Source organism: Nymphalis io, chromosome 14, assembly GCF_905147045.1.
Source record: "Nymphalis io chromosome 14, ilAglIoxx1.1, whole genome shotgun sequence".
NCBI classification, from domain to species: Eukaryota; Metazoa; Arthropoda; class Insecta; order Lepidoptera; family Nymphalidae; genus Nymphalis; species Nymphalis io.
In genome coordinates, this window is record NC_065901.1 from 7,886,282 (window position 1) to 7,902,620 (window position 16,339).

The window sequence follows — 16,339 nt, forward strand, 5'->3', positions numbered from 1 at the left end:
CATCCGCACTGTGGGACTCAGGTGGAGGTACTCGTGATGAGTATAAATCGCCATAGTACTTTTCGACATCAGCTAGAATCTCTGGTTTTGAGGTAACGGTTGTGCCTTGTATGGTTCTGAGTTTTGTCAGGTGACAACAGGAGGTATGTGACTTTGCAAGAACCTTTGAGCCCCTATTGAGTGCTATAGCATCTTCAATATTCCGGGTATTCGCTCGTCTTGTGTCACGCCTTATTAGTTTTTTAACCTTCCTGTTAATTGCCTGACACTCAGATGGCGTCATGTTCTGCTGTTCTCGTCTCCTCGTCATCTCGTTCAGAGTTTCGCCTGAGAGCTTCGACTTACGTCCATTGCTCTTTTGTCAAAAGTAATTTTGGCCTACCTCGCGGATGACACGCACCAGACCATTAGTGGCGTCGTCAATGCCCTGCCTGGTTTCCAACATGGCAAATCGGTTCTGTAGTTCCAGCTGGAAGCTTTCGCAACCAGCTTCGACCTGAGGCAGAGTTGGTCTAAGAGTCGACTTCATTAACCGCGATCGTTCTATTTTAGTGTTAATATTCAGGGTGCCTCTTACCAGGCGGTGATCACTTCCAGTGTTTACCCTGATGATCACGGAGACATCCCTAAATATTTGGCGCTTATTGGATAAAATTAAGTCGATCTCATTCATCGCTATGTTATCGGGGCTTCGCCAGGTCCACTTCCTTTGGGGCTTTTTCTGGAAAAATGAATTCATCAGAAATAATCGCTGAGCCTTGAGGAAGTTTACCAGCATTTGTCCCCAATGATTTCTGCGCCCATAGCCGAATTTTCCTACCCTCGATTCACCATCTTCTTGTACTCCCACTTTGGCATTGAAGTCACCCATAACAATTGTGTAGAAGGTATTGGTACGAGACATAGCTTTCACTATGTCTTCGTACATGGCTTCGACCTCTTCGTCAGTGTATGTAGACGTTGGGGCATACACTTGTATAACCTTCAAGGAATACCTCTCGGTTATCTTTAAGACAAGGTATGCCACCCTCGCCGACACACTGCCAACCACCACGACATTGCATCTGAGTGACTTGTAGATCAAAAAGCCGACGCCACCTTGGGATGGTTGGTGTCCTTCTCGGAAGTAGAGTAAGTGACCGGCATCTAGTGTCATCGTGTCCTCACCCTGTCTTCGGATTTCTGATAGACCTACTATATCCCAGTTAATACGACTTAACTCTACTTCCAATTCTGTCAGATGTTCGTCCAGCCGCAGAGAGCGTCCATTATACGTGGCCAGAAACAGTCGCCGTTTATGGTACCCTGCCGTAGCCCGGGGATTCTTAGCACCCCCCATCGCACCGTTACCATGGCCGGTATCGTGGCCAGGAATAGTGTGATTACCGGGAATTGGGGGCCGTGAATTTTTCTCGTCGCTCATAGGGGGGTTTTTGCCTTAGTCACCACGCTTGGCAGGCGGGTTGGTGACCGCAGTGGCTGGAAATCTTTCACTAATAGCGCTGCTGCCCGCTATCAGGATTTGCATTTTCGGATTCCAGCATTTGTGTGGTTATACCGCCACGATTTCGGTCGCCAGAGCCTCGTTCGTTGATTAGCAGGATGTACCACGAGCAGGTGAGGTTGACGGTACAGAGCCTAGGTTGTTATCGGCTCCCCTTATACCCTCTATGATAGGACTTATTGACCTCGAATAATTTTCTTGTTAAATGCGGTCGTTTATATAAAGTACCTATTACAAATCGTATTAAAAAGATCATAATATAAGACATTTATTTGATCATAAGAGAGTATATCTAAGAAGCTATTGTGATCGACTTCAGTACTTCGAATTACAACCTCTAAGTGTACAAACTAGATTTAGTTTTTCTGTATAAACTTTTCTATAATACCAGTAGTACCAGTAGTAGTCTGCTTGAGAAAAAAAAATTGCAACTGAGACCATCCCCAAATCCATGTCTATTTTTAAGAGTAAAAATTAAGCAAATTTAGAGAAAATAATCCCATATAATTAATCATCATAAGACCTCGAATGTCACATGTCTTAAATACCACCTAGTAATCGTTAATCTCAATCTACGTATATTTTGATTCCGATACATCAATTTGTTTCATTACGTTTAATTTTGTTAATTAATTAAAAGTAATGTTATCAAAACAATTCTGGAAGTGTTGTGTTGTTTAGTAATTTATGTAGTTACATTTAAACACTGTTTCCTGAATTTTAATATGTAATTTTGTTATAAATAGCCTCCAATGATGTCAGGCAAAGCAGTCATTTTTTCGTTAAGAGAATCTCTATTATTGGTTAACAAGAAAAGAGTACGAAGAATGGATCTATTTTTGTAAATGGCAATACAGCACATTTTTTGTGTGATATATATTTATCCATTTATGATTATTGTTCTCTGAGGTCTTTAAATAAACAAGACCGAAAATTCTACCATATATGAATATGTTACAGCCCTGTCTTAATTTTTAAACCTTAAATAAAGTAAAAGAATATATCATTATTTCCGTTATCAACTTCCAGTGTACAGATATATTTACTTGGATTTAAAAAACTTTAAAAGTTAAGATTAAAAAGTGTAGAGTTTTATATGAAAATAAATGAAATAATAAATAGTTCATCTTAAAAAAATGTTATATTTTGTAATATTGTTATCAACTTTTACATACCACTCTAGATTTGTTATAGATATAAGTATATGGGTAGACAAATTACTGGATAAGAAATCAGATATACTGACTTAAGTTATAGGTAAACATCTCTGTAAGTATTTACAAATAATCTACATAAATGTATAGGAAAAAAAACAAGAAAAAAAATGTTTAGAAATGTTTTTTTTGTAAAACAATTTCGGTGAATTAAAAAAATATATAAGTGTATGTACTTACCTAATGTAAGTGACCCTGTTGTAACTAGGACGGGAAAACGCTAGGCAGAAAGAATTTCTTCCCATCCGCTAAAATGCCGAACATTTACTGGTAGTAGGGTTTTGTGCAAGCTCGTCTGGGTAGGTACCATCCACTCATCAGATATTCTACCGCAAAACAGCAGTACTTGGTATTGTTGTGTTCCGGTTTGAAGGGTGAGTGAGCCAGTGTAATAAAAGGCACAAGGGACAGAAGAAGTTGGTGGCGCATTGGCGATGTAAGCGATGGTTAACATTTCTTACAATGCGTCCATGGGCGTTGGTCCACTTACAATCAGGTGCTTCATATACTCGTCCGCCTATCTATACGTTATGGCTATAACGTTGAGGAAATAAGATTAACATGTCATGGATTACAATAATGTAATTGAAACATACAGAAGTTGGTTAATTACTTCAAAAGAGTGAGCATTAAGTTTATCATGGTGTTAAGCCCTACGTTGCGAATGAGCGCTGCGACAGCGACATGCGGGCGGACGCCGGCCTAATCTTCTCATTGTGGGTGACCCCAGCAAGTGAGGCCACTGGATGGCCAGGGCATCGTAAACATGAATTGTTGTTTAAGGTCAACGCTGATTCAAATATTTCCTTATTGACTATAAACTCGGATATGAAGATATAACATCTATGTCATTATTGCGCTAGCCTACATAAAACTGATTTAAAATTTCAAGTAATTAAGGTATACCTAATCTTCAATAAAACGTCTCAAAAGAAAAAAAACCTAGGTTTATTTATCACCGAAAAAGATAAAAATAAGGAAAAAAGATAGAAATAAATTTATTAGTTACAGTAAAATCAAGATATGCAATTGCTAATTTAAGCAAAGCGATGTAAGGGTTAAGCAAGTCTATGAATGACAAATCTAACCTAATCCTTAGTCCTGATCAGGAATGCGGATATTTTTAGTTTTTTTTTTATGTTATAGGCGAACGAGCTAATAGGCCACCTGGTGGTAAGTGGTCATCACCACCCATAAACATTGGCGATGTAAGAAATATTAACCATTCTTAATAACGCCAATGCGCCACCAACCTTGCGAACGATGATGTTATGTCCCTTCTGCCTGCAGTTACATTGGCTCACTCACGCTTCAACCGGAACGCAACAATACTAAGCATTGCTATTAGTCTAGTATAGCGGTAGAATATCTAATAAGTGGGTGGTACCTACCCTGACGGGCTTGCACAATGCCCTACCTTAATATTCCGAGACAAAAAAAAGGAAGCCTGCAGGAGCAGGCCAACGGTCGTTGCAACTTACAGGCCAACATGTTGTTGATTTTTGTGGGTAATCTGGCATATGGCAATGGCCTGCACACATATTAATGTTCGCCATCACTTGCAGAGGGACTAATCTATAAATTAATTTTCCAGTAATAAAATAAAGACCTCAAGGTCAAGGCCTCATAAAAAAATCACTGCATTAAATCCGTATACATATAATAATTGAGTACACGTAAAAGTAAAAGTTGTTACTACATACTTCTTAAAAAAAACCGTGACTGGCCCGTTGACACGTTCGCCCTTCCTATCGCTCCAGGGTTGCGGATTCGATTCCCATCCCGAGTTTGGGTGCATACTATATACAATTATGTAATGAGTTATTACTGTTTATATTTGTGCTATTGATAAATATTTATTAAAAATAGTAACTACATAGTCAAGTATCCGACGAGCCAAATTGTTTTTTTTTAAATATAAAATAACTAAGGAGTGAATTAAACACGTCTGAACAGATTTGGATGTTTGATTGATTATTAAAATACATATTTCCCACCGTCTAAACTAAAATGTTATATTCCCACGAATTTATTTGCTTAGTTATGTTTTCCAGTAACCCAATGATAAAATGTAACGATGCAGTTTTAAGTTCTTATTGTGAATATTCTTCGTGGTACTGGTTGCATAAGTACATTGTTCTTTGTTTAACAATTCCCAATACACAATAAATTAAAATTTAATATTAGGATTATTTAATTACATTCATAAAATACAGTATACTTATTTTTTTAAATAAAAAAATACTATTGAGTTATTTGATAGAGGTTCGGTGAGACGGGGTGCCTTCCTATCTTAGGAGGCTGTTCGGGGATGAATCTGAACGAATGAATCGGATGGTCCTCTGGGAGGAGAGCTTTGGGTGAATTGTTCAACGCCAGGTAGGCTGCGGCATTCCACAGGGTTCAGTTCTTTTTTTTATAGAATAGGAAGGCGGACGAGCATATGGGCTACCTGATGGTAAGTGATCACCAACGCCCATAGACATTGGCATGGCATAGACATTGGCATTGTAAGAAATGTTAACCATCACTTACATCAAAAATGCGCCACCAACCTTGGGAACTAAGATGTTATGTCCCTTGTGCCTGTAATTACACTGGCTCACTCACCTTTCAAACCGGAACACAACCATACCAAGTACTGCTGTTTTGCTGTAGAATATCTGATGAGTGGGTGGTACCTTCCCAGACGAGCTTGCACAAAGCTCTACCACCAGTAAGGTTAGTAAGTTCTCGGCCCAAACCTGTGAAACGTCGGCTTTGACTGGCTCCTACGGGCACCCACCCTTCTCGGGATGAGGTTGTTGTGCTACGCAGACGACACCCTCATCACGGCGACGAGGTGAAATTTTCAAGAGGCAGTCCTCCGGGCCGAAGTCGGAACGTCGCTGATGAGGTATCTTGGTCTGATCCTGGACGAAAGATGTAGCTTCAGGCAAAACCTTTGTCCAACTGAGCCCGAAGCTCATCAATACTGCCGCCGCCTTTGACCATCTCCTACCTAATGTGGAAGAGCCGGAATCACCATGCCAGCACCTATATGCCGGTGTATTGCGCTCCATGGACGCGGATTGCGTTTCATGGACGGCGGCGACACTTCTTGCGAGCGATCCGCCCTGGGAACTCCACGCTGAGGTGCTCGCGGAAATGCACTGGTTCCTTGTGGAAGCCAGGGCGAATGGCGACCGTCCAAGATCAGCGAAGGTCGGGCGAATTAGGTCTCTAGCTCAACGAGCACTACACACACTAACACACACGAGTTGGCCCAGATCTCTTGCTGCCGAATGTGATTAACGTCATGCTTGGCAGCGAGAGATGTTGGATGGAGGTGGTCTTTTTTTGCAAGAGTGTTATGTCGCAGAAAGGGGCCTGCGGAGCGAGAGCTTGAGGCGAGTGCCTCCGCTGACCCGCTCCGCCGAAGAAGACCGGGGAGGAAGCGCCGACGCTATGCGCCGGCACCTTTTTCCCCCAAAGTAAAAAGGGAAAAGACGGAGTGGGTACCGCTGGTTTTTTTAGTAGGTATTCCGGTACCTTCAGCGCCGGCGAGTCCCACACACCCTAACCCTAACTTCATATAGAGGAAACGTATAAATACGATTTTCCAGCGGAAAAAAAAACGAAAAGAGAAAAACAAAAATGAGGTTCAATGAGAAGCGCAAACACATGAATGTTATTTTTATATTTTTGCATGATGTATTCGCATCTAGTAGAAAACTGCGTTAATTATTTTATTCTTATTTATTGTGTTCGTTAATGTCCACCTAATTGTATGCAGCTTCGCAAACAAAACAAATTAATTGATATATATATTGTTAGGAATGTCTTTCGAAGGGGCATGGCCTAGCGGCGAGACTTGATCACGTGATGATCATCATGGTGGGGACTGGCCCTGCCGAGCTCATCAGCCGGTCAGGCTGGCTTTAGACACTTCTGCTTGGACTCTCGCTTGTGGCGGATATCTCATAAATAATATTTTATTTGCTCAGTTTTGATTCCTTTGTTCTATTTGTGTGTGTAAATTGTACGTGTCGTTTCTACGTCTTCTTTATCTACGTTTACTTTATTGTAGTATACTTGTTTTGATTTTTCTCTTTTTAAAAACTTATTTCCGTCTTCATTTTTAATAATATATTAATTAATTTTTATTGTATATAGTTTTCCAAACCTATTAATTTGCCGCTCGTTATAGTCACATACAGCTACCTACGATTCGGAACAGTCGTGAAGGATACGGGCGAAAAAGTTTTGGTACCGATTCGGAATGAAAGCATTGAAAGCGATAAGGGCTGTCAATTACTATATTAAATTTTTTGAATCTATAACTTTTTTTATAGTCTAACTTCAAATAGGTAGTAAATATTTGACACATGATTACAATCTTTATCTTTAATTAGAGGCCATCCCTACGGGCCGAGTAGGCGTGGGATTAGGCCGAGTAGGCGTGGGATTAGGCCGCCGGCGGCTTGGTTGTTTGGTGAGATTATTAACAGTAGTCGCGCCCTGGCTAATCTGTTGTAAATGAAAAACTATTTGATTCCATTTTTATTTAATATTAAAACATGAATTACAACAAATGGCATCTTAAAATAAAATCCTACATATAAATAGTAAAGCTGCGCAGTAGTTATTATAACAGATGAATTAAATACATTTGTAGTTGTTATCCATTTGAATCGTTAAAGAAATAACAATGTTTTTGGTGATTTGTAGTTCATAAAACGTTTAGACGCTATAATTTAAAAGGAATAATAAAAATCTTTATTACCAATTTATGCAACTTTAATTTAAAAAAAAACTAGCATAGATATATTTTATAAATATGTATATGATTGGAGATCATCAACATTATTATTATTATTTCAGCAATACAACAGCCAGACAACAACAGATGAGTAATGTTTTTCTAAATCATCTAAGCATTTTTGAAAACTTATACTTATATTATTTAATATGTTAAGATGATGTATGAATATATATCAATACTATTTCATATTTTATAAAAACAAATGTAGAGTTTTAACATCATAAATGAATAATACGCTCAAATGGATAAAACCTGTTAAATTTTAGATTGCCAATTAAACACGTAATATAATTTTGATCCCAAAATAGTTTTCTTTTTTTTTAAATAAGATGCTATGTATTATGATAAACAACAGTGATAGTAAACACACAAGAAAGCAAGTATATTATCTAAATCTATTATATTATTCTATTGACGTCTATTTTTCACTAATTAAGTACATAAATGGAATTGTGACAAAATAAAAAAGCCTTTGTATTATATTTCGAAATGTTATGAGTTTTGTATCTAATTGATTATTACTATCTATAATCCATACGAGTGCATTCGTGCAAGCAACTGAAATACTTACACAAAGGATACTTAAAACTTTTTTATATCATATCATAATACTTTAATAATCAACAACATTAACTATGAATTGTCTAAAACTGATCTACTCCGTACTGTGATTTTTTTTTTAATATTAAAGACATTTATAAAGTTTCGTTATTCAATCAATACATGTGTTCACAATTACAATATCTAATACATTTAAAGGACACAAAACATTAAAGAAATTGGACATTTCGGTGGACTTTTGTACTACATTTTGGGATCAATTTATCCTAATGTACTCTGGGCTCCACTTCATAGTTTCTATAAATATCAGAATCAAAAAGCTTAGAAATATAATACTATTGAAATATATTGTGCTCAACTCTAAATATCTTGTATAATTTTACAAATGTAAAATAATTATCCAATTTTATATATAATAAATATGGAATATATTTTTACATTTGTAAATTAATATTCATATTGAATAAAATATTACAGAAAGTGTTATGATGAATATGTAATTCATTAAAACTTATAAATATAATCAAGAAACATCAAAAACCTAACTAATTTACAAATAAATTAGAAACAAAAACAATTTGTTCTGTATAATCACGTTAGCAAGGCTAGCGTATTAATACTTGCAGCATGCATAATAGGCAAAACGCACAGCAACTTAATTCTGGACCAAAAATGGTCTTCAAACAATATATTATTATCTTGATTTAAAATAAAACAACCAACCACCTTACTCAATACAATTATGTACATCTTAACGAACTAAAAAAAAATAGAGAGATTTTTAGCACATTATAAGGCTCAGTAGTGCATCAGCTAACCTGCTCACTGTTGGTATAATAAATGACCAGAAAATATAAAATAGTAATTGTAGAAGTAGCTTACTCTTACATAAAATCAATAATTATCACTAATATTACTTTAACAACCTCCAAACAACTTGACTGTACCTAACCTCTATAAAAACTTTCAACGCTCAACATCAGTTCGCACCAGTGGTCGTTAAATTGTAATTTAATTATTCTAAGATTTCATTTATATTATCAGTATACTTTAACAATAATAGCCTATATAAAAATATATTTAAAACTAAACATAATTTTTTGCATTGAAAAGCTTTAATTAAGCACTCAAAATCGTGAATTACTTAATTAATAAGACCTATCAAGCAATTGAGATTACAAATGTAATTTCATTACAACAAAAATAAAGGTAAGAAAAATATCAAATGGTTAGAAAACAATAAATTATAGAAGTTAACTAGATAAATACTAAAAATTATGATAATTATCTTATTAATAACTAATTACAAAAATATTATTTATGATGGAAATATGTCAAATGTATTTACAAAAGCTGGCAGAGATTCGATTCCATGATCTGAACTTCACTTACAGGTTGCACATACATACATACATACCAGCTGATCCTTTATTATTGTCTCAAACAATTAAAAGCCAAGGAATGTAATATTTACTTTACATACTGTGATTAAAATATATTTTTACAACATCCACTCTACATATTCAAAAGACATTTTCGTCACTGTCTCTTTTCTTTTCTTTCTACCTATCTATCCAATACCCTGACATATGAGTTATTCATATAATGTCGAAAGAATAATTTAAGACTATCACTTGCAAGAAATTAAGAAATATTTTACAAGACTAAACTATACAACGTATGTAATTAATAAACGCATTATATGCAATACAATTTCAAATGTAATGTTAAAATTTTGAATTAAACATTCTTAATCTACGAATATTAGATATATACAGGGATAAGTTATAGTCTCCGGCATCACAGGGGAAGCATACATTAATGTGGCCGATGATACTCGACTTTTTACAATATTATTATAATTGTTGTCGTAGTTGCGTCACAGTCCGGCTATCAAGTCTATCACCTGACATGGTACAAATACACTTCATCCACTGCAGCCCCCGATGTCGGCGCGCTCAGCAGGGGCAGGTGGTGCAGGCGCGCGCGGGTCAGGAGGGGCGCGCGCGGGGGCGGCGCGGGGCGCGGGCCACTCGAGGCGCCAGCAGGTACGACGCGTCGAGCGCGCCACGCTGCCCGCCGCGGGCGAGGAGACGCCGGGCGATGTTGTTCACGCGCTCCTTCTGTTGTTCGCGACGGGCACTCGGTGTCAGCGCCTGTTAACATTGACTTCCTCGATGACACGTACCTCATATAAATATTTTTAATGTCGTATACATTGCTTTTTAAGAGTCTGAGAAAATCTTTGTCCCTAGTACTGTTCAGATTGATATCATACGAGCTTTATTACTCGTAATAGACGAGTATAATATTATCTGATGCAAAATATACTTATTTAATATCGGTTTAATCACAATTATGTCCTGATAAAAAATATTTATAAATATGTCAATTTCTACAAACCTTAGGAGTAGTTGTAGTAGACACCGTTGTTGTTGACGGTTTTTTCTTGACTTCTTGTGAACTTTTACCTTTATCACTTGGTACAGCACTTTTAGCAGCCCGACCTTTAAGGTACTCAGGGGACACTTCATGAGGCTGCAATTGAAATATATAAACTTAATTATTAACTCGATATATGTATAAATGATATGTTTGCAATTTTCATTATATTTGATAAAATTCACCTTATATTACTAATATTTACAAAACACAATTCATATAAAACACAAGAGTTGTATAAACGCACCGCATAAGTTCTTGTTAGTTTAAGTCGAGTTGGGAAGTGATCAAAAGCGTATGGCTTAGTGCATAACGGGTACTTAGGTCGAGAAACGCGTGTAAAAAGTCGTGCGGAGCGATCCACGCGCAGTTCGCAGATGTATACATGCTCTTCGGATGCACCCACCGGTCGGCCCTGTAATAAATACAAAATAAGACACATTTTAGATTTAGTTAAAACAACGATCGCAGCATTATAGATGTAGTAAAGCTTAAAAATATAAAAACTCAGAAGTTTAAAAATAATTCAAAAACTTTATAAATTAATTAATATGGAGGTATGTCCAAGCAAACAGCCACAAATACAATCATGCTTAATACTTTTAGCGATAATACACTAAGAAAAAAATGTTGGAACTTATTAAGATTTTTAATTAGTTTTGTTGCAAATATCTTACCTTGCAATACGTATTTAAATCCATAACCCAGCACTGTGACATCACAAGTTCTATGGGCACAGCCTCATACAATGGCACTCTCATCACTTCATTGTGGAAGAATCTAAAATAAAATATTATTTTTAATATATGTCACACACTTACTACTCATTAACTGAACGATTTGACAGATTGAAGTCATATTCACATAAAATACTTGCCGACACGACGGTTTAGGTATCTGCTAGGATCCAATAAAAAACACTGATGTCAACGAGGGTGTGTAGTTATTATATCGTATATCTAACTTACTTCCTGGTCGGTTCGTGGAAAGTCTCGTGTGGTCGTAAGTAGTGGTGACCGTAAACGTATCTCTCTTGAGTATCTTTGTGCTTCCAGAGCCGCTCCACTCGGAAGATATCCAACTCCGATACCGGAACCTCGCCAATTGTCTGGTACGTATGTTTACGCACTTCCCCCTCCTATAAATTTAAACAAAAAAATATGATTAGCTTAGAAATAAGGATATACTTACCAGAGTGAATGTGTTACCTATGTTTATGAATACATACCTTACTGTGAATAGTCTCTTCATTTTTGTCTTTTCCTTTAGCGATCTTAAGCTTTTTTCTATCCAGTCGCTTAGTTTTAGGGGACTCATTTTTATCACCATTTTTCTGACTCACATCTGGGCGTTTGTCGTCTATAGGAATATCTCGAAGCACGTACACTGTATCGCCTTGACGAACTTGTAAGTCACCCCGCATTAGCGATAGATAGAATTGATGACCCTCTTCTGTATATTCGTCGAGAGGTATTTCGCGATCGACCTGAATAAATTAAACAAGATTAATGAAAATGTATCACGTCTAAGCACTTCACATATTATAATACTATACTTTTAATTCTTTTAATATTGCAAGATTTAGTAACAGCTACAGAGATAACAAATATTTTTTTACTGTTATTAGGAAGATTCAAAAGCAAATAGATCTGTTCATGTATTGTCTGTTCAACAGAAAGAACAGGCAATGTTTTTGTCGTTTTTCACACTTAAAATAAGTAATAATTAGCTGCTAATCATTTCATAGCTACCCTAATATACTTAGGTAATTGGCTTAAACACAATTCTTCAGACACAGACAAAGGACCGATGAAATCCCCCTATGGGTATAGGGGGATTTCATTGTGCCCATTTATCTACAAATGATGTCTTATATATAATAAGTACGGTAATAGTTAGTACCGGTTTGGGGCTGCAGTAGTGGCAGTGGTGCTGGCGCTTGGCGTCGGCGAGTCGCACACAGCGCGCGTGTTGCCAAACGCCGCACCGCCCGCACTGCACCATCAGTCCCTCCTCCACGTGCAGGCCGCAGATGCACAGGATCACTTCCTCTGTTAAATTCATTTAGTAATACGTTAAAAGGGACTTCTTTGATGTAGTAGATAACACTTTAATTTGACTTTCATTCATTTTTTAATAATTACCATCTTATCGATAGCACGATGATTAATTAAACTTATTAAGTAAATATTATTATCTTACCGGGTTTTGTCTTTTGTATAAAACCAGTTGGTAGAGATTCGTTGGGCCCAAGAATTTTGGTTAAATACTCTGCGAAGTCTGATTTCGTTGCATTATAAACCTTAAAAAAAATTAAGGACTTGATGATGACGATTTTATTCTCTATTTAAATATTTCTTTGATATTAAGTTGTATTCATTTAAAACGTTACCTTTTTAAGCTGTGTAGCAGCTGTACCCAAAGCAGTAAATCTTCCATGTTCACGTATGACGCTGGAGAAAAAGCCATTCATGTCTGCATCAAACTGCGCCACTGTTTCATACTGACCACTTTCTATATTATTTTTTATTGTGCTCAAATCTTGTGTGTATCCTGTATCAGTCTTGGATTGACTAAGCTTTAGTTTCATCAGAAGTGCGCAGATAGATTTATCTTCATCATCTAGAAAAATAATAATTGTTATTTAAATTTAATAAAAAGTATATAAACTGTGCTAAAAAAAGTATAGTTATCACACAATTTATTTAAGCGAATTCGCTTATTTTTACTAAATTGTGTGATAACTATACTTTTTTTTTGTATCAATTAATTATTTGACAATTTACAACCTTTCACTGCCACGACAGAGCTGTACAAGGCTTTGAAAACTCTTCCCAGCCGAGTTTTTACATCAAGCGTAGAGTCATTTTCTAGACGCGCCAGTTCTTTCACATTTTCCTCTTTTGATGCACGCAAGGTCTGCAATCTCTTGAGAAACACTGTCGGATTCATGGTGTCGGGTAGAGCGAGGGGATTAACGTTGGTGACGACGGGTGCGCTGGGCGCCGCTGGCGGGGGCTGCACGGACGGCGATTGTGCGGCCGGCGGCGCGGCCGGGGCGTCCGCGACCGGCGGCGGGGAGGGAGGTATCGGCAGCGACAGGCGTTCTCGGATGCGCCGAACCTGAGGATTTTTTCATACCATGGTGATAATTATAAAGATACAATTAATTAATACATTTTTATATATATAGATATTACTATTATATAAAAAGCTTTTTTTGTAGACCTTGATAAGTACTTGTTTTATTACTAATAAATAACCCACATTTTCCAAGTTTCTGAACAGGAAACAGTGTCGTTCTTTGACTAAAGTCTTCTCCTTTGCCGTTAGAGGCTTCATTTGCGGTTCCTGCCACAACTTGTTTAAATGTTGCTGGTATTTCAATATCGTCATGTTCTTAATATCGCAAGCAGAGACGCTCTGCTGTTCTGACTTTTTATTGCATTTCACAGCTTTCCTTGGCCGGCCTACTCGTGGTTGATTGCCGTTCGAATTGTTTGATTGGTTGGAGGCATTAGATGGTGTTCTCGATTGTGTTTTAAGCGGTTGCTTAGTGATTCTTTGAGATTTGCCACCAATAACGCCACGACAGTCTTCTGAGTCGCATTTGCAAGGCTAAAAATTTTGCATCACATTAATTATCATATCACATCTATCAATTTAATAGAAGATATGTATAGATTACATTCTTACTCTAATATTATTTCCAAAAAATGGTGCGCACTTATTACGATTAAAATAAATAAATAACTATTTAAAGTGCCTACCTGACCAACAGCAGGATTGAATAGTGAAAAATTGTAGTCGTAAGTTAATTCCTCATCTGGATCTATATCGCGAAGTGCAAACAAAGCCATTCTAAATGTACCTGTAAACAATGTTAAGAAATTACTTTCTGTGCGTACCATATTTTACGATAAACAATAAACATGCTTTTTTTATAGTATAGGAAGGAGGACGAGCATATGGGCCACCTGATGGTAAATGGTCACCAACACCCATAGACATTGGCATGTAAGAAATGATAATCATCGCTTACATCACCAATGCGCCACCAACCTTGGGAACTAATATGGTATGTCCCTTGTGCCTGTAATTACACTGGCTCACTCACCCTTAAAACCGGAACACAACAATACCAAATATTGCTATTTTGCGGTAGAATATCTGATGACTGGGAGCCCAGACGAGCTTGCACAAAGCTTTACCAGTAAAATGCTGACCAAGGTAAGATATATTGGGCTATATTTTTTAAATGGTTATAATGTATTCATCAATAGAATAAGTAAAATATATTCTGGCAGGATTGCATTTAGGTCAATTGGTCTACTAAGTGCATGCAATAAAACATTATCGTTATTATCGTCACTTACCGTTAGCAGTCCACTTTTGCATCTCGCAGTTGGGTCTGCAGGAGTGGTTGACGAAGCGTCCGTCGCCGCCCATGCGGTGTCCGTCGATGACGAGCCCTCCGTCCAGGTGCAGACAGTAGTGATGCGTGTCACGAGCGTAGCGAGTTGCCATGCGCTCCTATTAGTTGATATATATTTTAATTCGTATTGTTTGGATTGCTTTTGTATAGTTCAGTTGCCAATAAATCCTCACACGGTACATACGTTTGTTTACTTAAAAATCCAATATTAACTCAAATGAATCCTAATTAGTCTGCATAAATGTCAGGTATTGTGTTCAATAGGTTAAAAATAAAAAGGAACAATATTTTAAACAATCTAAAAACATTGTAGTCTCAAATATTATGAGTTATTTTTTTACATTTATCAACAAAAAAGCATTTCTAAGCATTTTATTTTATTTCGTGTTAGTTATTAGAATAAGTCGAGTTAATTAAAAATGTATAGTCATATTTTGAAAGAATTACCAAGTTTATTTTGTTTATATGATAAGATAATTATGTTATCTCATGTAAATATTGTAAATCCTACCTTAAATTCCTTATCAGAGACGACCTCACCGACGTACTCGAGTATGAAGTCTCCGGACTTTATCATGTGTTTGGTGCGCACGCCCCAGCCTTTGTTCTCTGTCATGAACTTCTCCAAGCCCAATGCCCATTCGTGACGTTGTATTCGCTGATTTTTACATTTATCACTGAAATGAAATGATATTAAGATATTAAATATTATTACGTTCTCGTTACATTTTTACAGCACATAATAATTATCAAAAACCATTACTTTTTAAGTGTTTTTAATTGTCATAACAAAAGATACGTTTAACTATATTTTCCATGAACAAGGTAAAATCCACTTAAAAACCGGTTTGAAGTCAAACAAATATTACTAGTGCGTAATATAATTATAGTCAATAAAAATAATATATACCCGCAAGGACATAATTGCGGCGAACATTCGGAGAACACGAGTCTGTTAATGCAATCTTCGTTACATCCCGACGATTGCGCGCAATTGCAAGCCACACTCTCGCACTCTTCTGCTGAGGGTTTCACGTCGTAATAAACGTCTGAAATTTTAATAATTGTAAAATATTAAACAACCTCTGGTAACATAATGTGCTTACAGACGATTCTATGATGTATACTAACTTGTGCGAATCTTTTTATAGTTCCAAGATGGTACTGGTTGATTATAATGTTGTTCCCACCAGATGTCATAAGGTAGAGTAAAATATTGTGGTGTACGGCGCACCCAACGTTCGCAATATGGCGGTGGTGCTAGCAAACCTGGTGGAAATTCTGTTTGAGTCACTAGATTCTTTCCTTTTCCATCTGGTTTTGGGCTGAAACAAAAAATATTAAGATTAATAAGGCAAAAAATTTTTATTAATTACAAC

General features: G+C 36.8%; 2 protein-coding genes across 7 annotated transcripts in view; one reads left to right on the forward strand and one right to left on the reverse strand.

The window, feature by feature from the left end:
- Window positions 1-16,339, forward strand: part of LOC126773154 (probable 39S ribosomal protein L23, mitochondrial) — a 176,580-nt gene that overhangs the window by 6,878 nt on the left and 153,363 nt on the right. The window lies entirely within an intron of this gene.
- LOC126773139 (uncharacterized) overlaps window positions 8,123-16,339 on the reverse strand; it is a 44,398-nt gene continuing 36,181 nt past the window's right edge. For all 6 annotated transcript variants that reach the window (XM_050493763.1, XM_050493765.1, XM_050493768.1 and 3 more), the window contains 16 exons: window positions 16,092-16,285; window positions 15,871-16,009; window positions 15,472-15,637; window positions 14,902-15,058; window positions 14,296-14,396; window positions 13,793-14,143; window positions 13,315-13,648; window positions 12,918-13,147; window positions 12,728-12,827; window positions 12,428-12,576; window positions 11,754-12,011; window positions 11,494-11,663; window positions 11,203-11,305; window positions 10,773-10,940; window positions 10,487-10,621; window positions 8,123-10,239 (listed from right to left, as the gene is read on the reverse strand). In XM_050493763.1, coding sequence (XP_050349720.1) covers window positions 10,075-10,239; window positions 10,487-10,621; window positions 10,773-10,940; window positions 11,203-11,305; window positions 11,494-11,663; window positions 11,754-12,011; window positions 12,428-12,576; window positions 12,728-12,827; window positions 12,918-13,147; window positions 13,315-13,648; window positions 13,793-14,143; window positions 14,296-14,396; window positions 14,902-15,058; window positions 15,472-15,637; window positions 15,871-16,009; window positions 16,092-16,285 — 2,920 coding nt within the window. In that variant the 3' untranslated portion in view covers window positions 8,123-10,074. The remainder of the gene's footprint in view (window positions 10,240-10,486; window positions 10,622-10,772; window positions 10,941-11,202; window positions 11,306-11,493; window positions 11,664-11,753; window positions 12,012-12,427; window positions 12,577-12,727; window positions 12,828-12,917; window positions 13,148-13,314; window positions 13,649-13,792; window positions 14,144-14,295; window positions 14,397-14,901; window positions 15,059-15,471; window positions 15,638-15,870; window positions 16,010-16,091; window positions 16,286-16,339) is intronic.